The sequence below is a fragment of the Pongo abelii genome, chromosome X (genome assembly GCF_028885655.2).
Source record: "Pongo abelii isolate AG06213 chromosome X, NHGRI_mPonAbe1-v2.0_pri, whole genome shotgun sequence".
In the NCBI taxonomy this organism is placed as follows: domain Eukaryota; kingdom Metazoa; phylum Chordata; class Mammalia; order Primates; family Hominidae; genus Pongo; species Pongo abelii.
The window spans coordinates 38,905,329-38,932,166 of record NC_072008.2 but is presented as its reverse complement, the minus strand read 5'-3'; the positions used below and the strand labels follow the sequence as shown (position 1 = coordinate 38,932,166).

General features: G+C 41.2%; 1 protein-coding gene across 1 annotated transcript in view; it reads right to left on the bottom strand.

Annotated features, from left to right (window-relative positions):
• Positions 1-561: 561 nt before the first annotated feature.
• The window catches only part of TSPAN7 (tetraspanin 7), a 126,469-nt gene continuing 100,192 nt past the window's right edge, over positions 562-26,838 (bottom strand). The window contains exons 2-8 of the mRNA XM_009234722.3: positions 23,256-23,444; positions 18,115-18,189; positions 15,242-15,337; positions 13,701-13,856; positions 8,180-8,263; positions 1,801-1,876; positions 562-1,537 (exon numbers count right to left, since the gene is read on the bottom strand). Of these exons, the coding sequence (XP_009232997.2) occupies positions 1,808-1,876; positions 8,180-8,263; positions 13,701-13,856; positions 15,242-15,337; positions 18,115-18,189; positions 23,256-23,444 (669 nt within the window). The 3' untranslated portion in view covers positions 562-1,537; positions 1,801-1,807. The remainder of the gene's footprint in view (positions 1,538-1,800; positions 1,877-8,179; positions 8,264-13,700; positions 13,857-15,241; positions 15,338-18,114; positions 18,190-23,255; positions 23,445-26,838) is intronic.

The window sequence follows — 26,838 nt, the reverse complement described above, 5'->3', positions numbered from 1 at the left end:
GGTAAAATGCTCTTTAAATCAAGTGTAAGCATTCCATACTTCAGTACAAACTGGGACATTGGGATGGCTGAATCGTAGGATGTAATCTCTTCTCTAGATTGTGTTTATTCAATCCAACGAAGAAAAGAAAGAGGAAAGGGGAGAATTCATGCTCATTAGAAGCGATGAAGGAAAGAACAGAGGCTCATTTCCTTTTTTAAAAAATGAAATCCAGACTTGAAAAACTCAGCTGAAATCTTTGTATTTATTTCACAGATTTCAGGCCCAAGGATTTACAGAGGCCTGAAATGATATGAAGGCTCTATTTCCGCAGACAACAACGTATTCTGTTCATGATAAATGGTCAAAGTTTCTGAATTGTCCATAATAATAATTTAAAAAATCTAACCCTTTAGCTTCTCTGCTGCTGATGCTATTTTGGTGGGGTGGGAGCACACATGGAGAGGTGTGTCAGTGTGTGAGATGGTCCACCTGCCTGCAATGTCCTGAAGAGCAAGATGGAATAGAAATGTGTTTTAAAACTTTCATAAGAACCAAAGAACAGAACCAGAACACAGCTGCTTGTAATTGCTCTATTTATTAATACATATATCACAAATGTTCACAATATCAATGCATTCTTGTTGGCATGCTAGACAGAGGCATTATTTTTGAAGATCTTTTAAAAATATTTTGACTTGTTCCCCCTTCACACTCATTTTTAAATTGTTTGGATGAGGTCCTCAATGTCTATAATGTCAATGCAAGAAAAAAATACAGAGAGAAGTAGTAAAATAACACAATAGCAATTAATTGGGGAAAACCAAAATATCATGGCCTTCACAAGAAGCAACAACACAGCTTTGTTACAGGGTTATACAGATTTCAACTGAGAGGCAAAGATGCACTAAACTGCCTACACATACCCAGGTATGTAACAAGCAAGGAGGCCACCTCAAGCTCAGTTTCCTTCATGCATGACACATGCTTTTTTTCTCCTCATGGACAATTATCAATGTGTTTCTTTACATGTCTTAGGCAGCCTGAAGAAGGTAGGAAAGCCTTAGTAGAGGGAAAATCAAACCAAATGAGATTAAGTCAAAAGAACAGATAACTATCGTCTGCTTATCTACTTAAAGGTGTGTGGCATTTACCACAGTGAGGAGCTAACAGGAGCCTCCCACACTACATGCAGGGCCCAAAGGGGCCAGCGATGGTGTGATAACCAGTCACCGATGATGAGTTGCAGTTGGACCAAGTACAGATGGAGGGGCTGGCCCATGCAGGGCCTCGGGGTGAGGTTCACTAGGACTAGCTGCAGGGGGACCTGGCTACACTCTGTGGCACAACAGCGCTTCACAAAATGGACACTACACGTGACGTGGGCTGAAAGGTGGAGCAGAGACTGGGTGGGAGTGTCAGTTGCACGTTGGGGTAAGGGATAGAGGGAGCAGGGCAGGTGTATTATGTACTGTGCTCTAACATTCTTTGGAAGTCTTTCAAAGATTGCTGCATTTCCTTTTTAAAACAGGTCTCTTATTCCGTCGGTCTTGAAAGACTAAGAGAGAAATGAGAACATGTGAGTGATTCACCAGTGATAAGGACTTGAAAGATAACAAGCTGAAAAAAGCATTTCCACATTTTCCACAAAAGAACCAATTATACCTCCTTCCCAGAACCACGGAAATGAGATTTCTGAACATGGACAAGTGCCCCCAAGATCAGGTAGCTCAATGGCCAGGGAGTACTCCTGCACATTTGAAGGGTAGTAAGTGTCCCAAAGGGGACTCCTCAAAATTAAATACTCCCACTGTCACCTACCTTCTCCTTACACCATCTCATACTGATTGGCCGTGATGAACCGGGACAGACAGCAGGCCAGCAGCATGCCAATTAACTGTTGCCAGGGAGAAAAACGAAAACGAGAATCTCAAGTCACCAAGCCACACCCTTTTAATTTTTAATTAATAATTTTATATATTTATGGGGTATGTGATTTTTGATATATGTGTATCCCTAGATATAATTTTTTAACAACCAAGTGTTTCTGTATGTAAATGGGGAAAGGGCACTAGAGCAAAAGATAAAACCAGATTTCAACCATGGGATCTCAGCTGTTGGGAGTCTAACTGCAGAGCCAACTGGAAGTTCTCAAACTGGCCATCATGTTCCAGCTGTAGCTCACTCTGGCCATTTAAGAACAACTTTTGACACTTCAGGAGTATTAAAATTTGTTCATGTTATGAGAGTAATAAAAAAATTAAGGAACACAGAATTTAGTGATATATTAACTAGAAGGCTAAAATTTAATTCAAATCTATAGCACACGCATTTGGAAGATTTCTCAGCATACTATGATATCTCAGCCATACCCAGCTGACAAAATAATAGTTCTTTCCTTGAGGCAAAAATAGAGACACTATTCTTGACCAGGCACATTCACCAGTGAGGTAAGAAAGCCACGGCTTATGAAAAGGTAGGAGGGGCTAGGGGAAAGTGGGGCTTTATATTCCGTCTCTCGGCCATGTAGATATCTTAGGCCTAAGTGGGCTCATCTACACCCAGGGCCCACCTCCCAGTTTTTTTAGGGGCCTCAGGACAACCAGTGATGTAGTATCTCCACCTCCTCAGAAGATTCTAGTCCTCCACTTGTCTTTGTGCCTTGAGCTAAACTGTGGCACAAGTGAATCTAATAAAGATGATTGTGATACTCTCAAGACACCCTTAAGCACATCTTGTTCTGTTCATTAGAAAATTTCCATTCATGAATCTGGAGGATCAGCATTCTTTAGAGAGGAGCCCAGTTGTGCACTTGAGTCTACAGGCTGCTTTCTCTTGGCCAATGTAGTCCCTCCTCCTTAGATAACTGGGAATGTTTTACTGGATCAGAGGTGGGAATAACCTGTTTCACTAGAAGTGTGACCCCAGGACCAAGAGCATCACGATCGCCTGGGACCTTTTTAGAAATGCACATTCTCAGATCTCGCCCCAGACCTGCTGAATCAGATATGCTGGGGGGTGGGGCCCAGTAACTGGTGTTTTAACAAGTCTTCCAGGGCAGGGAACTGCTCATCCAGTCCACCTAGTCACCCTTATCTTATAGGTGAAACACCTGATTCCACTTCAGGTCCCACTGTTGGTCAGGGCAACACCTGAACTCCATTCTTCTGGCTCTTAACCTATCCATGCAGGTTTCAGTTCTCATTTCTTATCTTCCTTTTTCAAATTAAAATTGTGCTGTGAAATATGCAAACTATAACCGCTTTCAGGTAAGGAAGCATCATCATCTTATTGGACTCATCCTATCTCCTACCAAGGCTCTGGCCAACATCATTTGGTGCCATAAAATACATAGTCTCATGCACTTACTGCCAAGTGGCTGAAGATACCATGGCTGTAACCTTTAGAATATTCTGCCAAACGAGATACTAAAATATGAGTGTAATGACCTTGAACCTCATAGCTTGTCTTTTTTTATTAGAACTTCCATTTTCCAGAACCAACAAACACCAGAACACACTTGATAATGTCAAAAATCAAATAAGTGTCAGAGGTACATAACACATTCAGGTAGAACAGATTACAGTCATTCCTTAGTATCTGGTGGAGATTGGTTCCAGGACTTCCCAAGGATAGCAAAATCCTAGGATGCTCAAGTCCTTGATACAAAATGGTGTAATATTTGCATATAACCTATGCACATCCTCCTTTATACTTTAAGTCATCTCAAGATTACTCATAATACCTAATACAATGTAAATGCTGTGTAAATAGTTGCTATATTATATTGCTTTTATTTGCATTAGTTTTTTGTTGTATTGTTATTTTCAATCCATAGTTGGTTGAATCCATGGATACAGAACCTGCAGATACGGAGGGCTGACTATATTGAATATCCAGGCTGGAGTGCAGTGGTGCAATCTCGGCTCACTAAAACCTCCACCTCCCAGGTTGAAGTGATTCTCCTGCCTCAGCCTCCTGAGTAGCTGGGATTACAGTTGCGCGCCACCACATTCAGCTAATTTTTGTATTTTTAGTAGAGATGGGGTTTTGCCATGTTGACCAGGCTGGTCTTGAACTCCTGGGCTCAAGTGATCTGCCTGCCTCAGCCTCCCAAAGTGCTGGGATTACAGGCATGAGCCACTGTACCCAGCCTGTACTGAATATGTACCACAACCTGTGCAATATTACAATCTCAGTTTTCCAGATAAGAAAACTGAGGGTTATGAGAGGTTAAAGAATACACCCCAAGCTACACAGGTAATTCTCAGAGCTTAAAGTTGTACCCTCTTGTCCTATCTAAGAATTGCCCCAGCTCTGTCCTGCCCTCTACATAGAAAAGGTAAACAGGTCTTCTAAAGGGCCCCCCAAAAGAAAAGAATGACCAGCACATAATGAATCACCTTAGCAGCATTTAGACCCTGGAGGAGGCCAGACAGGAGGGTGAGGGTTAGAAAATGGATGGGTAGTAATAGAGTCTGTGTTTTCTGAGTACCTTTTCCTTTTGAATTTCACAGACTGAAGTCTTTTTGTTATAAAAGCACAAAATGAATTCCCTTCAGGTGCTATCAGAGGCAGGAACAAGGGTGATCTCTGGCCTTAAAAGTTAATACAGCAAGCCAGGTGAAGAGGTCAGAATTATAATCCTGGATCTATAGTAGCTGCCCAACTTCAAGCAAGTCACTCAACCCTCCCCTTCTGGAAAACAGCTCTACTGTCTTTACTCAGGACTATAATATTACATGATATGGGGAATTAATGCAGCCTAACAGGTTCCAAGTCTAGCAAAGCCCTGGGTCTATTTACTTTAGACACAGAAGTACTAAATACAGAAGCCCAGAGGACACCCCACCACCCCACCACAGACACACATGCATATGTACATATACACAATGTCACAAATTGAACAATAAACATGTCCATGCCCAGACATCCCATGGCTCTTGTCTTCCAGGCCATTTTGGGGGTGGGGATAGGACAGGGGTGATGTGCGTGCATGCTCCATCTCTCACTCTCCCCACAAGCCCCCGAGTGAAAGAGCAGTTGCCAAAGATGCAGCGAAGAGGTACCCTACTAAACACACTCAACCTTCTGCTATAAATTTATAGGGCAGCAGACCGTGCCCATCAAGTCCAGACAAATGAGGTTTACCTTGAGAGGGCAAAGGTAAGAGAAGTTTGTAGAGAGAAGTGTTTAATGCTTGACACAACCCTGCTGCTGTTCAAAAACAGCACTCAAGAGCTTTCAATTAGCTAAGTTAGCTAACAGGGGACAAAGTTCTTGCCCAGTCTATTAAAAGGCTAGACCCAGCTTAGTTTTCCTAATACTTTATACCACCTTTAATCTTTGAGACAATAGATGTGCATGGCCAGTTTCTTCCAAAAGATGATAGCATGGAGGTCACAAGAGCAAGCAAAGCAAAGGGCAAGAAAAAGGTCGAGGGCAGGAGAGCAAAAGTGGGAGGGAGGGAGAGAGCGAGCGAGCTCTGTTCTTTCCTACCCACTTTGTCCTCTCTGTGGCCTCTACTTAGTAGAGCCTTCTTTATTATAGGAAGGCTAAGGCATAGGCCAACACAACTGGTTCATCAATATCAGCCAACATTTGCTAAATTTTACTATGACATTGGCTCTAAAATTTCTGAACACATGTAGCCAAAGGTCTGCTTCCAGGTCACTGACCAGAATCAGTAGGGCTGGTTCTTTGTGAACAGGCATCTGGTAAGTGGCCACCATTGTCCCAGGGATGCCCTGGATCTATGGACATCTGGAAGCCAACTTCAGCTTTCAGGACCCCTGAGGCTGATGGCACCATAAATAGCTGCAGTTCCTGGTGCATCTGGCTGGCAAATGCCAGCCATAGCCATTCCTCTCCCTGCCTGAACCTGGGAGCAGGTCTCAAGTCTCTGCCCTGCTGGACCTGCCTGGCCACACGGGTGAGCAGTACGGGCACCGTGGTATGATGCCACTGGGCTTTGTGTTTTATCACCCCAACAACTATGTGGTACCTTGATGAGATCTAAACTCACTGCAGAGAGTTTCAGAGTTGGGGTTCCTTAAGGCCAAAGCCCCTCTCTTACTGGCCTAGAGGGTCACAGTGCATATTCAACAATTCACAAATCACAGATTTCTTTAAGGTAGCACAGAGAGATTAATCAGGCCAGATAATTATTTGTCTAATCATACATTTCTTCATTGGGATGTGTGAGAGAAGAGTGGAAGAGAGGTATTAATCAGGTTCATTACTTGGAGAAGGATCCATTTGATTTGATTCATCTCATTAATGAAAATAGGATCCTCCTAATACCACACACACACTCATGCTCATGGCCACATGGGAATATTCTTGGATGATAAGGTGTTTCATTCATGAGATTCCAGGTTCTTTGAGGCTCTCTTCTCCTAATGTACAGTATCAGCATAATGTCCCTTTATGGTTCTAGGATAGCTGTTAGGGGAGACTTCAGCAATATTTTTTTTCCTCCAATGGGACAGGTCTCCTCAAATGCCAAACACAAGACTGCCCTTTTGATGTTAACAATATGATGCTACACATACATGTGTTAAGTAAACAGGATGTTCAAGGCTGTCAAGTGCATCTTGCACATTTGCATCAGTCACCAGGGTTTGGGGATCCTCTAAAATGTCCCTCAGTCATTAGAGTGATGTTGCTGAGTATTATTATTGAAATATTATAGCAACTAGAAGAAATTTCGGAGTAGGAATTACTTTTGAAATGTCTCTGGAGACTGAGTTAATTTGCATTGTTTGTGACCCCACTCTGGTTTGTCTATGTGTTGGAGTGTTTAGGGTTTAATTCACTTCATGAGCTGCAAAACAAAAACAAAAAATAACAAAGCATGGTAAATGATAGTTTTGAAATTGCAACAAGAAACACACTTGTGTTGGCTGAGCCCACATGCTCTTGTGAGATAAAATGTCTCACAGGTTTTGTAACTGCTTAGGAAGAAAAGCTCTTCTACTTCTCTAAGGCTGTCTAGTAAAAAACCATCAGGCTAAAGTTCTATTCCTTAATCTTAGCGAGGGTTACACAGCTATGTTCATTTTGTGGTAACTTACTAAGCTGTAAACATAATTTATGCACCTTTCTGTATATTCCACATTTCAATTAGGAAGTTTTAGGAACAAACTGGAATAAAATTAAGGTGCATCTGCATTGCTAAGCAGGAGGGCCAGAGATACAGATGGGTAGGGAAAAAGTAATTAGAATCTGAGATAGCCTATGTAGAAATTAGAGTTGTGGTTTGTTGTAGACACCAGGTCCTAAATAAAAAGAAATAAAAAAATAAAAAAAATGAGAGCTGTGGAGACATTACTCAGACAACATTAATCGAGCTTTGTTTGAAAAACGATCTGTTGGTCTGAACAAAGTCTGAGTTAAACATAAACAAAGTTTGCTCTTGCTTGTTAACTATACATGTTGATTCTTCTACCCAAAGCAACATTACAGCAAGGATGTATCATTTGTCTGAGAGATCAGAAGCCCGTGGGACCATGCCCTGCCTGGTGGACGTGGGCTACATTTTAGATTTAGCTTAATCTTATTCTATCCTCCAGTGTGTGTGGTTTACTTAATTGGCATAGTACTTCTCCCATTGTTTTTTTGAGGGTAGGTACAGATAAAGGGATATAAAATTTAATACACAAAATTTGATTTCCTCTTAAGAAACCGCATAAGAATAGTCAAACCTGTTACGAATAGCCAAACTTAGAGATTAAAATAATGATCACAAGTTGAAGTTTGCTAAATTTAGGCTTTCTTTAAAGGGAGAGATCTTATCCGTAATACATAGGAACTAAGAGAGAGCAAAAAAGGGTCAGGTCAATCAGGAAAAAAGCTTCCCCCAAATCCAGATCACCCATTTGATGTTTTGAATTGTTTATGGTCCAATTATGCCAGCACGTTATTCAGTTAACCTCCATTTGACCTACAGAAGTAGCCAGTTGTTTTTCTGGAGCTAGTCATTAGTTTAACTGTAGTTGATATTCCCTTGATGACAAAACTTCATTTGAGTTGAAAAAGAAAAATCAATAAACAGATCACCTGAGGACTAATGAGCAAGGAGCTTTGACCTCATCTATCAGCTTTTCGCAAAGCACAGGAAGGCAGGCAGAGAATCTGGAGGCCAGGGAGGAAGGCAGAGGAAAGGTTAGACCAGGTTCTGCACAATTATGTAGGCTACCTGGGAGAATGCGATTCCAAACGCCACTCCAGCGATGATTCCCATGTTAGTCTCCATGAAACTAGTTACCAGATCATAACAACCCTGGAAAGAGAAAGACACTGTCTTGGAGACATGTTTTCACTCAGGCCAAGCTGGGCTATGTGTACTCGAAACACTCCCAACATTAACGTCAACCTTAATTCAGCAAATACAATTGCAACTCACTCTAGAGATTTATTAGCATTCTTTTCAAACTTAAAACAATAAGAAAAGGTTTCAAACATACACAAAAATACAGAGACACATGACCCTTCCCCTAACATCACAAATTAACATTTGGTCAATCTTGCTTCATTGGAACCTCCCCAACTCCCATCCCATTTAAAGCCAATCCCAGACACAATTTCATTGACAAATGTTTCTGTAGTAGGATTAAATTTAGCAAGAAATCTGTAAGATCTATGAAGCAAACACTATAGAGACAAAGAAGTAGACTTGAAAAGACATTCCGCATCCTTGAACAGGAAATCTCAGGATCATAAACATAGTTACTAGCATTTTGACAATGAATGACGAAATCTTGAATAAACAAACCAAAATCATCTGGCTAGAGGGAAGTGTTTGAATATCTGCCAACTTTATGGAGTTTTAGGGTTCTTCCTAATGAGACCATTAGGATTTTTTAAATAGGGAAAACCTATGTTCTAGGGTCATCTTTTCCAGAGAGAGAGAGAGAGAGAGAGAGAGAGAGAGAGAGAGAGAATTTGTAAGTACATTTATTTGAAACTGGCCAAATCAACCTAGAGACCTGAACTGACTTATTCAGCTAGGAAGACATGGTCTTTTTCCAGTTTTCTGGAAAAGGGCTTCAACTAAAATGTATAAAGTCTGTGAAAAATAAAGACATTAATTTAATAAACAGATTAAAGCTGGTTCTTTATCAAGAATGGCACACTAAGTTTTAATAACATTTGAAGAACAACAAAAAAAACCCAACCATGTTTCCCCTTTTTAAGTTCCAATTTAACAATTTAACATTTCTTATAGCTTGTAAAATATTCTGCCAATGCTGTGTCTTCTATTAAGTGGTATCTATATACATTTGTAGTCTGCGTGCAGGGAAAAAAAATGGTGCATTAACTTACCAGTAGTGCTTTGAGACATGTTTTCTTTTGTTATTTAAGTTCAGGGGTACATGTGCAAGTTTGTTATGTAGGTAAACTTGTGTTGTGGGGGTTTGTTGTACAGATAACTTTGTCACCCAAGTATTAAGGCTAGTACCCATAGTTGTTTTTCCTGATCTTCTTCCTCCTCCCACCCTCTACCCTCCTATAGGCCTCAGTGTGTGTTGTTCCCTTTGTGTGACACATGTTTTCAATGCAATTGACAAACTATACTCCTTAGTTATCTGATGCAAATTTGAAGGCCAGGGTAGGAGTGGGAAGGGAAATACATTATCACTCATGGGGAGTTTTGAAATTTGATTCCCCATAGTAGAAACTTACTGATTTCACTTTTACTAGTGAGACTATATAGCACACAATTTTTTTTCATTTTTTCTTTTCTTTTCTTTTTTTTTTTGTTTTGTTTTGTTTTGTTTTGAGACAGTCTTACTCTGTCACCCAGGCTGTAGTACAGTGGCATGATCTCAGCTCACTGCAACCTCTGCCTCCAGGGATCAAGCGATTCTCCTGCCTCAGCCTCCCGAGTAGTTGGGATTACAGGTGTGTGCCACCATGCCTGGCTAATTTTTGTATTTTTAGTATAGATGGGGTTTCACCATGTTGGCCAGGTTGGTCTCAAAACTCCTAACCTCAGGTGATCCGCCCACTTCGGCTTCCCAAAGTGCTGGGATTACAGGCATGAGCCACCGTGCCCAGCCTCACACTATTTTTCAGAAGGTAGTAGAAGACAGAAGAATTTGGGTTAGAAAGAAGACAAAATGAGAAGAGATGTGGATATTCTAACACTTTCCCAAAAGGTAGCAGCTAAGACAGCAGTTTGCCAGGCTGGCCATCATTACTATATCTTCTCCCTGCAGTGATGATGGGGCTAAAGAATGAGGTCCAGATCAGCACCAGTGTTATGTAAGCTCAAAATTTGGAAACACAATCCTGATAATACAACCCAGAGAGAAGCAAAATGAGATATTTTCTTATTCTGCAAAATAGTTTGGCATAGATTTTTTTCTGGGCACTTCAATTCTACACTTAAGCTGAATATATTTTCTAAAGTACGATTTCTACTCCATTCTAGAAGATTTTAGACTTGGTCACATTATTTTTGGTAAGGCCACTCCAACCAGTAGAAGAAACCAGAAAAAGGAAATAGCTGCCTGGCATTAGTACAACTGAGCCGAAATAGTTCTCTCTAAACCTTGCTCCTCAATGTATGGATCTTGAATGAGCAGTATTTCTTCACCTAGGAGCTTGTTAGAAATGCAGAATTGGAGGCTCCACCCCAGACCTACTGAATCAGAATGTGCCAAATCCATGGGTTATTTCTTTTGACATATTTTTAATGAATTTTAACCAGATCTCCAGACGCTTCACATGCCCATTAAAAGGTGAGAAGCACTCTTCTATAAGAAATGTTTTCTCATTATTTTTTACTCCAAATAAGAAAGCAAGTTAATGAATTATATCAGTAATAGGATTAATTAAAATGAGAAGATATAAGTGACTTAGTTTTTTTTGTTTTTAAACAATAAGAGACCAATGTCAAAATAAATGTTTTCCATCTCTGGATTTTTCTGTTATTTACTGCATGAACCCCAAAGTTCATTTTCCATGTCTCAGCACAGATCCGCATACTGCAAGAGCTGATTTAATACTACAACCACAGGCCATGTTTGCATTCAACCTTAAATTTTCCCCCAAACTATGATCTTATTTACTCACAACAATCTCTCTCAATTTCCTAATATGAAAGTCGGTTGTCAGGTGTGAGATAAATCTACACAGACCTGCTAAGTATCCTAGGAAACACTCAGAACAGTTCATTTGCTCGCCCTCTCAGCATGTCTAAATCAATAGTCACCAATGGAAAACATCTGCAAGTGACCGACTTTAACTACTAGAAGTAGAAAGCTAGTTCCAGACAGGTTATGGGAAGAGGTATCTCTGTAGCTGCCAAGCAGAGTAACTATGTTCCTCTTGCCCTTATGAACTGTCAAAGAATTCCTATGAAGTAGGATTTCAGCCAACGCTATTAGCCAACTGAACGTGCAGACATTTCATCATCCTGCTAGTAAAATCAAAATAAAACCTGTCCCCAAATCCAAACAATAAATATCCTATTTAACTGTTCATACTTTCCTCCTGTTCTCTCCCAGTTATCTGTACAAGACAGGTTTCTCAAGCTTCCTGGTAAGAGCCAAGAATCACCTTTCTGTGCTATCAGAGTAAGTACAGGGTCCAAGACACCACAGGATCTACAGGGATGATCCACTTGTTCTAAATCATAGGATTCCATATAACTAGAATGTGGCAGTAGTTAAGCTTCCTAGGGGAAGGAGTCACTGGGAGGAGGGGTAACATTTATGAGCATCTACTATTACCCCATTCCAATCTTCTACCTTGTATAGATTAGGTGTCTGACATTGAGTCAGGAAAAGTAATTTGTCTCATAAGTTCAGGTGGGCATTAAATAAGAATGTCTAAGGAAACTTGGTAGACAAATTTTAGTTTTCATTCACTTTTTCTCCTCTGAGGGAGCCAGGTTGGAGGCTATAAGGTAAGTAAGAGAGAAGTTAAGCAGATCTTCTAAGTATTTGCGGTGGCCAGGAAAATATAAAGTTGGATTATAGTGGGAAGGTGGAAAGTGAGGTCAATATGTAGGTTTATCAATGAAATGAAAAAATGTGACCCCATCTCTCTTTCTGAAAATAATTGTAAGGATTATAGATGCACTATAAGATACGTCTCCAAACTTGTTTTTACATACTAACAAAAGATCCTCCCTATAAGAAACTGCTGCATCATTTTTAATAAAAGACTCCATGCAATATAGAAGACAAATTTCACCATCATCATTTGTATTACAGTTAACATGTATCACATCTGTGTCATAATCTGTGCCAGGCACTATGCTTCTGACACTTTATCTCATTAAATCTTCAAATCAAGCACAAGGAGCATGTACTATTATTATCCCCATTTTACAGACAAGAAAAGCAAGACTGACAAAGTTAAGTAACTTGACCGAGATCACATAACCAACAAGTGGCTCAGTCAGAATTTCTACTGGAGCCTGACACTAGACTCTGTGCTCCTGACTTCTGGATCCTCAATTTTCACAAAAGAAGAGGAAGCTTGAATGGGGGAAAAAAAAGACTTGGGTACTGCTTTCATGAACAACCTTCTGAAGCTCTGTTATATCAAATATCTCACTGCCATAGAGCACTTCTTGCCTTCCATAAATTGGAGTGTCTACCACATGCCAGGTATGCTTAGCACTTCATAAAATAGAAGCATAATGACACATATGGGTACTCAGTGGGGATGTCCATGAAGAAGCCAGAAGTTACCTTATTAACTAATAAGAGATGAAGGAAGCCTCAATGTTTGGGTTCATAAGAAAATTCAAATAGAAACAGATGTCCTTTTAACTTAGACAAGAAGCTGTCAGTACTGAATCTTACTGAACTATCTTTTTTCTCTGAATTATTCAGTAGCTGGTCCAGATCACATAGAATTTTGAAGGTATCATACGAACAGAATTTTACCTTAGCAAGAAAAGATTTACCCCTTGACTGAATAACAGGAAGTAAACACAATAGTAGGTTTTTTCCTCCCTTTTGTTTACCAAAATATATTTTATATATGGTATGTCTCTAAACATTTAAGAATGTAGATAATCTTCACATGCAATTATATCATGTCTTCATCGTATTCTCTGTAAAGTGGAATGCAGAATTGATTTTCCTCTTCTCTGACTACTAAAACTTCATTTCCCTCATTTTCACTATGTACTAACTTTTATATTTCGTTTAGTCCTCTTTTTTCCCCTCTCTAATTTCTTTGGGAGTTGGGAGGTTGACAGTGAGTTGAATCGGAGTTACTGATTTCTTTTCCTATGGCAGTAAACTCCCTAAAATAAAGGCCACCCTCCTAGCAGAAGCAGATGCTGTCTGTCAAGTCTACTCCCCTCTTGCTGCCAAAGACTGACAGCCAGCTGCAAACAATTTCATGTTTAGATGGTATATTAAGCAGAAGATGGACACCCCAAAAGAAGAAAGCCAACACTCGCTGTCTGACATAAGCATCAGGGTTAACAGGAACTGCTTTCTAAACCTTCCTAACTATGCCTGGTAGATCCTTGCTGTGGGAGAGAAAGACAAGGCTGATCTGAGTCACAGCTTTCTCTTTTAGAAGTGAGCAGCCTCAAGTGCCTCTCCCAGGCAATCAAGGAACCGCAAAGTAAGATTCTCTTTCCCTTGACTACTATTTCAAATCTATTTGTCATAATTTCACAGAAACAAAAAAGCCCTCCCAAACATTCACCACTGGTCCCATCTGGGCCGGGAGAAAGCAGGTACCTTCTGGTTAACTTTGGTGGCGGCCACAGTCAGATTGTGTAGATCCTGGGGATTACAATCAGTTTCGTTCATGCAGCAGCTGGGGGGGATGCCATGCTCCAGGAAGTAGGGGCTGGTGCTCCAGTTGGTGTAGTTCTGCACGCCACAGCAGCTCAGCTATTAACAGGGAAAGGAAAAGAATCAAAAAATGGCAGATCAAATGTGGTCTCCTCAATCACTGCCTTGTAACTTTTACAAGAGAAACACAGGCCAAAGCCCTAAGACAACATGTGCAGCTTTGGTGAGTCAAGATGAATGGAAGCTCCAAGAACAATTATACCCATATTGATGCTTGTTTGATCTCCAAGAAGGAAGTCCTAGATTATATATCACATTGGCTTTCTTATCACCTCCACAAAGCAAAGCAGTGCGTCTGTGTCCAACTCACAATCACCTATTGATATAGACGTATTCATCCACTAAATCAGGACTACTGATTGGTGAATTGAGGCAAATATGGTTTCAAAAACCCTCCACTGGGATATCTACTAATAAGTAAATAAATAGTTCTTAGAAAAAAAGATGCACATACAGAAAGGGAGAGCCAAAGTTGGTAATCTATAGCCCAGGAGCTACCTGTTTTTGTAAATAAAGTTTTACTGGGACACAGCCACAACTATGTGTTCACATACTGTCTGTGGCTGCTTTTGTGCTACAGTGGCAGAGATGAGTAGTTGTGACAGAGTGTATGGCCCTCAAAGCCTAAAATATTTACTATTTGATCCTTTACAGAAGAAGTTTGCCAACCCCAATATAGAGAATATTAAAGCAAATGGGGCAAAAATATAATTAATTGGTAAATCTGAGTATACAGTTCCTTGTAGTATTCCTGAGACTTTTCTGTATATGTTGGAACTTTTATCAAAATAAATTAGAAAAAAGACTGCTTCTGAAGTAAACAAAACCAAGAAAAACCAAAGCAAAAGCCTCCTTAGTGATTCCTGATGGGCAGTTACGCTTGAGTGCCAGCACTTGCCACCCAGACAGGAAATCTCTCTTCTGTTTCCCCCATATCCTCCGCAAAGCATCAGGCAGCTTACCCCCTTCACATACCTAACAGATCCTCAGTTTCTTCTAGGTCCACTCTATGCCCACTCCACTGCCCCAGCCAGTGAATGCAGCTCACCTGAGCTCTCCACCCAGCCTGAAGACATCGATTCCAGAAAGCCAGCCTCCGGGAGCCAACTCTAAGCAAGGTTGTCATACACTCACTGCCTAACTCCTTCCCAAGGGTTCATATCTGAAGAGCAAATGAGCTGTCCTTGGCATACTTGCAACCCTTACTGATACAAGACACACTCAAGGGAGTGGTCCTCCTTGACACTAATTACCTGAATACTGGAGCCTGGACAAGGACTGGGTGTCAACTCTTGGCAATGGAACTGGACTAAGAGTTGAAGAATGGGAACGAATAGCAACTACTGGGCCAACCTACAGGCAGCCCATAAGTCTAAGCCTAGACCTCATAGTTAGTTCACACCCCCATCTCCTCTGAAACTTACGCTGCGCTGCACATGGTCCACTGCCTGGCTCCTATCATCCTTGCCATCGTAAGTCTGCATAGCGTCCGTGTAAGTCCTCAGGAAGGTGTCCTTGATCTATGGAAGACAAGGAGGGATGTAATTGCAGTCCACCACAGCCCAAACTGACTCCCAGTCTTACCAACTTCTACCCTAACAGAGCCTTTTCTGAAAATCTCTGTATAAATGTAGGCCAGGGAGGCAATGCCCCATTTTCTGAGATGGAAAAGCTCAGAAAATTCACCAGAGGGTTTTTAAGCTTCGGAATTTAAAAAATTGTTCCCCTCAGCCTCAATCCAGAGAAAGCTTGACCTGCTGAATGACCTACTGGAGGGGCCTGTCCATTTCTGAAAGGGCTGTGATGGTGAGCTGCCAAACCTCAGGCATGAGCTTTCTACTTATTTTCTTTGAATTGATTAATGCCCATCTTTCTGTAACTTTCTCTGCCCTTACACAGGAGGCTCATAAAAGACAAACCACTTGGGTGGACAGGATGACTGATGTTTTGGTCAAAAACTGATCCCCGTTTTACCATAGGAGTGAGGCAAAATCAACTTTCACTTACCTGTCTTTATTGAGGCAAATTAAAAAAAAAAAAGAGGAAAAAGGACAAGAACTTAAAAATGTCGGCTGGGTGCAGTGGCTCACGCCTGTAATCCCAGCAATTTGGGAGGCCGACATGGGCAGATAACTTGAGGTCAGGAGTTCAAGACCAGCCTGGCCAAGATGGCAAAACCCCGTCTCTACTAAAAATACAAAAAAAAAAAAAATTTGTCAGGCACGGTGGCAGGCGCCAGTAATCCCAGTTACTTGGGTAGCTGAGTCAGGAGAATCGCTTGAACCCAGGAGGCAGAGGTTGCAGTGAGCACAGATTGTGCCACAGCGCTCCAGCCTTGGCAACAGAGCAAGGCTCTGTCTCAAAAAAAAAAAAAAAAAAAAAAAAAGGGTTAACAAAACCTTTTCTGTTACCATATTTGACTATGGGATAACTTTCAAGCTCTGTTTCCCTGGAAACCTGATGAAGGTGGAATGTCGAATGTGTTACCAGGCCACTGAGTTTGTGATAAAACTGACCCCCAATTGGTAAAATGCCTCCAGATTGGGAGGACAGCAAATGACAATAACTACTTGGTGGGAAGCTTAGGGCTAAGTATGGTGACTCTCCTAACTAGGCATATTCTTTGCTAAAATGCTGTAAACGATGTCCATGGGACAACTACAAGAGATAGAGACACCAGTTACATGCAGCTTCTAAGCTAAGGTGGCTACCACACCCAGCTGTGTCATCTCATTTTGCTACACTTAAGCTGTCTCTTAGGATGGGGGACTATACACAGAGTAGGCACTAGACTATTTTGAGGACTCATGGTGGAGAAACAAGCCCACTACTGCCTAGCAGGCAAGCTGTGCTTCCTTTGTTATATCTTTCTGCTTTTGTTAAATGGCACTGAGACCTATTGTCATCATGTGAGTTTGACTAGCCAGACTCAAGACCAGCGCTGGTGGTCAGAGTAGCATTGTACCTTCCTCCCACAACAGCCCTCAGGGTTTCAGGCAAAAGAGATTAGGTACATGAGGATTTCCAGGCCCTAGGCAGCAAGCACCATTAAGAGAAAAACCCCTCCACAGAGCGCACTCCCAGCAACAAACAAGAGGCTCAGGTAGGAACAAGCCAGGCTGCTCCTGGTGTTCATACATGCACGAGGGGCACTTATTAGGGCTGTTGAGGCCGAAACTTCATCAGGTCTCACTTCACTAGAGACTATGAATGGGGTTCTAATTCCAAATGCAGCACCCATACAAACTGGGTTCTGGAAGTCAGCTTTGGCATCTGGGATACTGTCTTTGGTAAAGGGGAAAAACAAGGTAGTAGGGGAGCAGAGAGCATACAGGCAAGCTCAGGGGGAACTGAACTTGGCCAAGCACAATAGTGGGATCTTTAAGTGTGCAGCAAGACGGGTTAATGAAAAACTTTTTAAAAAAATTAAAAAAAAAAAAAGAGCCTGGGAACAGATGATGCCAGACTTTCGAGACCCACAGTAACACTCTCTCTGTTTTCCACCTGTATCTTGTTTTTTCTTTTTCTTTTTAACACATGTGTATCTACTTCTGGCTTTACTATTATTTGTGGAGTCAATGATAAAATTTTGAGGCAGCAAGACAATTAGTTTGGCTTGCCTTTATAGTCTTAGAAATCTTGTTATACAGATATACACTTGTGCCTTACTGAAGCAGCTATTTTTAAAAACAAAAAATAGAGACAGGATCTCATTCTCTTGCCCAGGCTGGAGTACAACGGTGTGATATTAGCTTACTGCAGCCTTGACCTCCCAAGCTCAAGTGATCCTCCCTCCTCAGCCTCCTAAGTAGCTGGGACTATAGATGCAAGCCACCTCACCCAGCTAATTTATTTTTTTATTTTTTAGAGATGGGGTTCTCACTATGTTGCCCAGGCTGCTCTTGAACTTCTGGCCTCAAGAGATCCTCCTGCCCCAGGCCTTGCAAAGCTCTGGTATTGCAGATATGAGCCACCATGCCCAGCCTGAAGCAGCTATTTTTAAGGAGTATGTAATCCATATTGAAGGTCACTGCTTTATAACAGGGGAGAGAATCATTTTATGCAATGGCTACACAGAGAAACAGTGAAGATCAACAATGAAGGTTTCAAGCTTGGTGGAATTCCCACATTTAGAATTTCATGAAGATTTCAGGTCATATGACATGATCTTTGGAAAACAACACCACCACTGAGGAAACCAGCTAGCCTATATGCACCCTTTACATATTTCAAGAGGTTTCAAGAATCCTCCTCCCAAACACCCCTTAACTGAGTTCTGCATTTTGTATATACTCACCTCATGACGAAACACAAACCCTGAAATGCCAGCTACGAGCTCAGCCAGGAACACCAGGGACAGAAACATGGCATACTGAAAATTAAGCACACAAAGACAAAGTCAGATACATCAGGATTAAGAAGAGGGCTTCTTCAGGGTAGGTTACTTTCAATCAGCGGGAATTAGACAAGTCCTCACACTCCCTAGACAAAGTTTAGAAAAAAATATAAAACATTCTTCTCTAAATGTAAATTTAGAGAAGCCTCAATCTAGGAATGTGTGTTTAATATGCCTATGCATTTTGGAGTACACAGGCTGGGGAGAATTCATTGAGAGACTGGCATTGTGCCTATCAGCTTGGCTCACCTGGAGAAATCTGGAAGGAACTTTCACAACTAAGGTATCCACTATTTGTTACACTAGAATCTTTGAGCTAGAAAAAAAACAAACTGCTCTGAAGGTCACAGGACACATTCTGCCCTGTCTGGGGGTCCTTTTTACCACCTTCCTCACGACGGTCTGCAAGCCAATTCCCTGCGGCCCATTCCATTTTGAAACTGTTCCAATTGTTGGAAAGACTTCCTTTCCCTTTGGCCACATGTCTGCCTACTTCTAACTTCCACTCACTGGCATTGGTGCTGCTTTCAGAAGAAATAAGAACCAGCCCAATGTCTTTTCTCTAACGCTAGCCCATCATGTGTGTGAACACGGCCAGGATGAGAACCTGCTGCCTGGGCAAATGCCTCCAGTAGTCTCAACCACATCTGAGATGAAACAGTTACAAAACTGCTTCATTTGGAATTGCATCCCTCCCATCTGGGCCCAAGAAGCCAAACGTGTGCAAGATGATGTTCCTCTTCAAATTGGTGGTCATCACCGGACACAGTAGCCACTGCAGCTTTCCTGTGGAGTTGCCTGTCTTTCTTGTTCGGGATGCTGCATGTAGTTTACAGCCTTTCAAAAAGTAAATACGCTATACTACTACTGACATTTGCAAGCATCTAATGTCTTCAGTGCTTTTCATCTCATGCTGCTGATACTTCTCAAGTTTTTTGCATCTGCATGCACATGCAAGCACGTCTAAATTCAAGGGTAGTACATGGTATTTACGAAACATTAAGGATAACTTTGAAAGGCAGATAAAAACAAGAATTGATTCCTTACCTACAAGGCACATGTCTTACAATCTGCTTCTTATCTCAAAATGAAATATAATGGTTTTGAACATTTGCAATGGCCCTAAACGATGCTGTGGAATTTGGATAGATTGCATGTGGCCACATTACTTACCTGTAAAGTATACACACGTCTCATAAAGTAAACATATGTATGCTGAGTCATAAATTTTTTTTCTCATCTAGTGGCACATATATCGAAAAAGGAAATGTTGGCTTAAAATATCAATTTCTTTCTAAATATTAACAAAATTCTCTAGAAAGCACAGCCACTCAAATACTAAACATGTAGTTATGAGAATGCCCCATGTACATGACTTCTTTCCTAACTTCATACAAAATGCAATTCAAAGCAGAATTTGATGTGAGACTCTCCCATTTTGCTGATGGGATAAGCCTAGACTCTTCCAGAAAGTTGGGTGGGAAAATAACTGTTAGCAGGCAGGTGGAAGAAAGGGCATTTATCTCTGTAGTCAGAAGTCCTCCTAGGTTTGAATCCTATCTCGTTATGAACTACGTCTTAGAAAAGAGGCAGCCTCTCTGGGCTTCCATAAAGTAGACATAGTTATTTTCAGTTGTTTTGCAATTAATGAGGTTATATAAGGACTGCAAAATTCTAGATTGATAGTTAATCAAGTGACTTCCGCTCTCATCAGCCGAATCAGCAGTTTTCTGTGTCTGGCAAGTTTCCTGCCTCTAGGAGCTTTCAGAGAGTGGCCGTTTTACCTACAGAAGGCGTTTGCCAAAAGCCTATTGGGAAAAGCTTGTACTAAATACAGGTCGGTAGGGGTTAGAGCTTTTTTCCCAAATGTAAACATTGGAGTTGAAATAGTCCTAGCTTTGGAAGGAAACATACAAGGCTTCAAATCCCAGCCTTCCATACATTAGCTGTGTGAATTTGGGTGGGTTATCTAAACCCCCAGGTTCCTATCACATTACATGAAAATATAACCTACGCTGCATGGTGGTAGTGAGGAGGAAAACAAAATGTCATGCACACCCAGTATAGCCTCTATCACATAAAAGGACTAAATCATGTTTTAAAAATTTTGTTTTTAAATAACATATAATAATTGTACATATTTATGGGGTACAGTATGATGTTTTGATACATGCATACTCTGTGTAATGATCAAATCAGAGTAGTTAGCATATCCATTACCTAAAATATTTCTTTGTGGTGGGAACATTCTAAATCCTCTCTTCTAGCTATTGCTAAATATATAATACATTAACTATAGTCACCCTACTATGCAATAAAACACCAGATAATTCCTCCTATCTAGCTGTGACTTTGCACCCATTGGCCAACCTCTGCTCCTCCCTCCTCCCCTGTCTCTAGACAAAAAAATAATAAATGCTGATGAGGATGTGGAAAAGGGGGAACTCTTATACACTGCTGATTGGAATGCAAATTAGTACAACCACTATGGATAACAGAGTAGAGGTTCCTCGAAAAATTAAAAGTATAACTACCATATGATCCAGCAATCCTACTGTGGGGTATATACCCAAAGGAAATGAAATCAGTATGTTGAGGAGATAGCTGTGCCCCCATGCATATTGCAGCACTATTGACAATAGCCAACCTAAGTGTCCATACACACTGGACACAATGTGTCTATACACAATGGAATACTATTTGGCCATAAACAAGAATGAAATCCTGTCACTTGCGACAACGTGAATGAATCTAGAGGATTAAGTGAAATAAGTCAGGGAAAGAAAAGACTAATAACTGCCTGATCTTACACATATGTAGAATCTAAAATTTGATCTAAAAGATATTTTTAAAGACCCAAATTAAGCCCCAAACCAAAAAACTTCTCTACTTCCCAAAATGCTCACCTGCCAGCGAACTTGTGTTAGGAGAAGAAAATGGTAGTGTGGTATGAAGCCACCTCCAGAAGAGGCCAGAACTAACTATCCCATTGTTTATACACATATCCTATTTTATGACATTATACTCAGCTATGGGATACTTCTGCCCCACAAGCAAATTTAGAATTAGAACATAAAAATATCACCTCTCCCACTCCTCTCCAGTCATAGTATTTGGGCCGGGAGAAACTCTGGTGATTTAGTCCAATTCTATTTTGTTACAATTGGAGACAAAGGTCCAAGGAGGTTACATCCTTGCCACTAAAGACTTTACACAGTTAGTTGGAATCAGTCAGGTCTCAACACCACATCACTTCCCTTCTGGTTTGAATGGATGGTTTTTTAGAATTTTTTCTTTTCTCTGCTTTTGAAGTTAATTCTCCCCTTGCTACTCATTGTGCTAAACAAAAGGTTCTCAATACTGGCTACAAGATTGAATCCTCTGGAGAGCTTTTTAGAAAATAAGACGCCAGGGCCTCACCACCACTGAGGAGTCTACTTCAACCAGCTAGCGGTGGGATGCTGGCAAAGGTTTTTGCAAATGGCTTCCCAGGTGATTTAATCATGTATCTGGAGTTGAGGACCACGGCACTAGACCAAAATAAACCCTAGTGTTTATGAGAAGTACTAGAAGGTAGACTCAGGGTGTTAGAACAGAGTGCCAGGTGACAGCAGCAGAAGTGCCTCAGGATGGGCCTCATTATGGCTTGCCCATCAACCTGAAGAATCAGTGGTGGCTGAGGCATCAGCCTCCTGTATGGTCTGCAGGATAGAAAGTGGCAAAGTCAAGCACCACTTCTATGAGGTTGACAACAGAGACTGACTGCCCAGTGCCAGTTGGGAAGATGGTTCCTTTGGAATGAACCACTCTTACACCCACATATATCACTAGATGGTACTAAATGTTACTACAACCTAGGGCTACACAGGGACAGGCAACATGGCCCTGATGGAATCTTTGCTTCTCCCTTCATGGAGTAAGATGCCTGAAATAAATATTTTTAAACAAAATTTTATTTTGATGAGAGGTCCTTGCTAATTTTTATCTATAAAATCCTTTACCATTAATCCCCATCAGTGAAGAACATGAACAGTGAGTAGAGAATTAGTTAACTGCTGTACCTAAAAGTTAAAAATCACAGTAATAGCCTTTCAATAGTCTTCCCTTATCATCTGGGAAGCATCACTGCTTTATCTGTCCCATGAGAGTATGCACCCTGCACTGGTCTTGGTAGCCAACACTTGACACTGCTTAAGTCCTCTGGGTGGCAGGCTCTGGCTTAGCGGAACTCTCATAGCACTGAGACAGGGAGTACAGGTTCAGAGAAGACCACACACAAGCATCCATGCATGGCCAGGCTCAAGGAGGTGGAAAGTATTTCTCCAATAGGAACTTGGAGGTGAAAGTCTGCTTATGTTCAGGATGCTGCCTTGCCCACCAAAGCTGCATATCACATGCTTAAGGAGACTTCTAAGACATAGTTCAAAACTGAAACAGGACGAGGCTGGGTGCGATGGCTCAAGCCTGTAATCCCAGCACTTTGGGAGGCCGAGGCAGGCAGATCACGAGGTCAGGAGATCAAGAACATCCTGGCCAACATGGTGAAACCCCGTCTCTACTAAAAATACAAAAAAATTAGCCGGGTGTGGTGGCGGGCGCCTGTAGTCCCAGCTACTTGGGAGGCTGAGGCAGGAGAATGGCATGAACCCAGGGGGCAGAGCTTGCAGTGAGCAGAGATTGCACCACTGAACTCCAGCCTGGGCAACAGAGCGAGATTCCGTCTCAAAAGGAAAAAAAAAAAAAAAAAAAAAAAAGGAAAGAAATAGGGCATCTTGTCATGAGGATACAAATGGACTACTGCAATCACTGGCCACTGCTTTGTCATCATCTACCCGGAGGGACTGGGACTAGATTTAGTGTGCCAGGCTGTGTTTGGGGTTGTTTTTACCTCTAGGGGATTAAAGGATGGATTAGGAAAGAGTCTGGACTGAAATTGTTAAGGTCTTGTCTGTGACCTCAAGACGAACCACTTCACCTCCATGTAATTTATATTTTTACAAAAATATAGTTGAGAAATCAGTATTATGTTGTGACATACTCACCAGTTTCAGCATCCATGGGCTACCACGACATGTAGCAAAGCATCCAAACAGGCCAAAGACAACAATAGTGGTGCCAGTTCCGATGAGCACATAGGGAGCATTTGTGGAGTTCTCGGCAATAAGGGAGATATAGGTGCCCAGAGTAAGTTTGCCCCAGACTCCAACAGCCAGCAGGATCACCCCAGTGATCTGAAAGAGGGAGAGGAGAGTGTGAAGCTATTGCCAAGAGAGGTGAGAATCAGCACAGAGCAATGTGGCCAAATTTGAAGACTCAAGTTTCCATGTGAATAAGACGGTACTTGCTGTAGGATTCCCTGAGCAACGAGAAATGTCAGAGAGTGTTAACTAAAATCATCATAAAGACATTTTGTTTTTTTCCCCCAATAAATGTGCCCCTTGCACAATCCCATATGCATTTATTGTGTTAATTAGAAGTCAAGCCAACAATAAAGAACTTCTTTTTTAAAAAGCAGTTTACAAAGCACATCATACGACAGGTCTGAGAGCCTTCCCCCAGCTGCTGCCTGACACCAAGCTGGGTATAACTCCATGAAGAATGACAGCTGCCCTCTTTGATGGCATGTGTGTACACAGTATATTTTATGGACATCCTGCACAATGTTTTCAGGAACACAGTGATTCCCTTTGACTATTATTGCAGAAATTTCCACAAAAACAAAATATTCCAAATATTTTTGAATCCCTATTGATGTGCTGTCTTAATATTTTATTCAATATAAAACAACAGAAGAATCTGCATAGTTTCTGGAATTAGCTGTAATGCGATTTGCCAAATCCCACTGATCAGTCCAAAGGAAATCCCTATAGCATGTCTAAACTAGAACCCTGCATCAATCAGGCCTTTACTTTATGGGATAGATTCCAGGGTGCATGCTATGCCTAACACCCCACCCCCTGCAGGCCACACGCCCTGGCAGCTTTAGCTGCTAAAGCTACTGGGGTTGCTTTATGTCTCTAACCATCTCCCAAGCTGGTCTTTCAGGTCACCAATAGCTTAGCAACTCAAACTGACAGCCTTGTAACTGCTACCACTTCTGATACCGCATGAAGCTTGAAAGAAACCTGGGTGTCCAAGAAAGACCATCTCCAGTTTGGCCCCACCGTAGAGCCTAAGGTCTCATACCAAATGCCTTGGATCCCTATCTAGTTTGCTCACTCAAGTGAGGAGTCAAGGTGAGAAAACTGGAGAGAATTGGCATGATACAAATCAATACCCACCTTGCCAAGGTTTCCCTTGTCAATCAGTACACAGTTCCTAATATCTGTGACCACCACCAAATATATGCTATACCATGAACCAAATGGCTGGGCCAGTGAAGATGCTTAGACCTCTCTCCTTTATACTCTGAAAATACTTTCTGTAATTTGGAACCATCAAGCTCCATTATCAGATTTTTTTGTGTTTGTGCAGGACCAAGAACGGTCCCTGTACTTTTCACTGCATAAGGTAAGGGTGAGCTCTGCCTGTATGGGGGGAGACGGAGAGGTCAGTAAAAACAACTAGAGTTTGGTGACACTTCCCCACCCCGGCAGCCTGTCTACTTTGTAGAACCCTCACCATGAAAGACAGAATTAAAGGTTTTAAATCAGAAAAAGATTGAGGAACTAGCGCTACTTTTATTAGGCAAAGATAAACAATCGTGATGCAGTGTTGCGGTGAAAGTGTTTGACACTAATATTTGGGAGAAAGTGGTCCCGTGGAGGCTGACTGCCTTTGAAAAATTCCAAAGGAGATGGCCTAGCGAATTAAGAAATCCAAGAAAACCAAACACAGATGTTGCCAAGAGTTCTAAGTCCTCTGCTGACACCCGGTGGTTGTTTAAAAAAGTACTTTCCTTGAGCAGCCTCTTCTACCATACTCCCCAACAGGGAAACATAAAATGCCTTTTACCTGCTAAAATCAAATTTTAAGAATCAACTGTCAAGTCATTAGGGGTAAAAATGCAATGGACACTATGTAGAAAAGGACAGTGCCTGTGCCATCTTTTACTAATGCCTAGCACATTACAGTGCCAGGCACAGAGTAAATGCTTACTATTCCATTGAGAAAAAATATATATTTTTCATTTATCTGGGTCTTAGAACCTGTATTTTATAAAACAGAGCTTATCAGATACCTCATACTTACACAACTTCTACATCCGGTAAATACTGCGAGGTGATTTAAAATGGGACCAAAGAGAAATTTCCCCCATACTTTCCACTGTAGCATTATCAGCCTAAGCTGTAAACATCTCAATGTAAATGTATTGAATAAAAGCGAAAATTCAGTTAAGCTAGTCATTGTTTTGGCCGAATATATGCCTCATTCGGAAACTTGAGACTTCATGGTATTGCTCCAAAAGATACAGGAACACTTCAAATACAAAGTGAGCAGCTGCATTCTGTGAACTGCTTTTGCTGGTCCTTATTGGAATGTGATTGTTTTAATGAAAATGTATACTGCTAATCAAGTATGAGTCTGATAACTTATATTTCTGTGACCAGTGATTTCATGAAGTTCAGTTACTACCAGAACAAATCTTACATGCAGTATGTCAAAGTTAACACAAATCCTGATTTTAAGGCAAACAGTACCTAGATCATTTTAATGCCTTTTCTTTCATAACATAATTTATCCTAATGCAATCATTGCTTTGTATATGAAGCCTCTCCTCACGTAAGTGCAAAACCTATACCAGTTTGTTAAAATGGTCATAAAATGTAAATTACACAAATACTCCATTTTCAGAAAAAGACTTTAATTTCAATAGGTTTTTGGGGAACAAGTGGTGTTTGGTTACATGAATAAATTCTTTAGTGGTGATTTCTGAGATTTTGGTGCACCCATCACCTGAGCAGTGTACACTGTACCCAATGTGTATTCTTTTGTCACTCATCCTGCTCCCATCCTTTCTCCCCAGTCCCCAAAGTGCATTGTATCATTCCTATGCTTTTTGCATTCTCACAGATTAGCTCCCACTTATGAGTGAGAACATACGATGTTTGGTTTTCCATTCCTGAGTTACTTCACTTAGAATAATGGTCTCCAATTCCACCCAGGTTGCTGCGAATGCCATTACTTCATTCCTTTTTATGGCTTAGTAGCATTCCATGGTGTGTGTGTGTGTGTGTGTGTGTGTGTGTGTGTGTGTCTGTATATACACCACATTTTCTTTATCTACTCATTGATTGATGGGCATTTGGACTGGTTCTATATTTTTGCAATTGCGAATCGTGCTGCTATAAACATGTGTGTTTCTTTTTTGTATAATGACTTCTCGGAAAAAGACTCCTTATAAAGACCTCGGTGGTCTTTATAAGTTCGCCAGTGGGTGCAAACAAACACAATACTATGAACACCATATTGCATGGGAGAGAAAACATCCAACATCCTAACCTTGACCAAGTCAAGGTTAAGCTTTAGAGGGACTCATGTTCCTCTCAATAACGTGGAAACTGGGTTAGACATGCCCCTTCCAGCACTCATGTGCTAGGAATCTAAGAATAAACCGAAGAGGAAGGCCTTCTCCGATATTGCTATTGTCATACTCAAACACTCCTGATGAACCAGCTCTGTTCA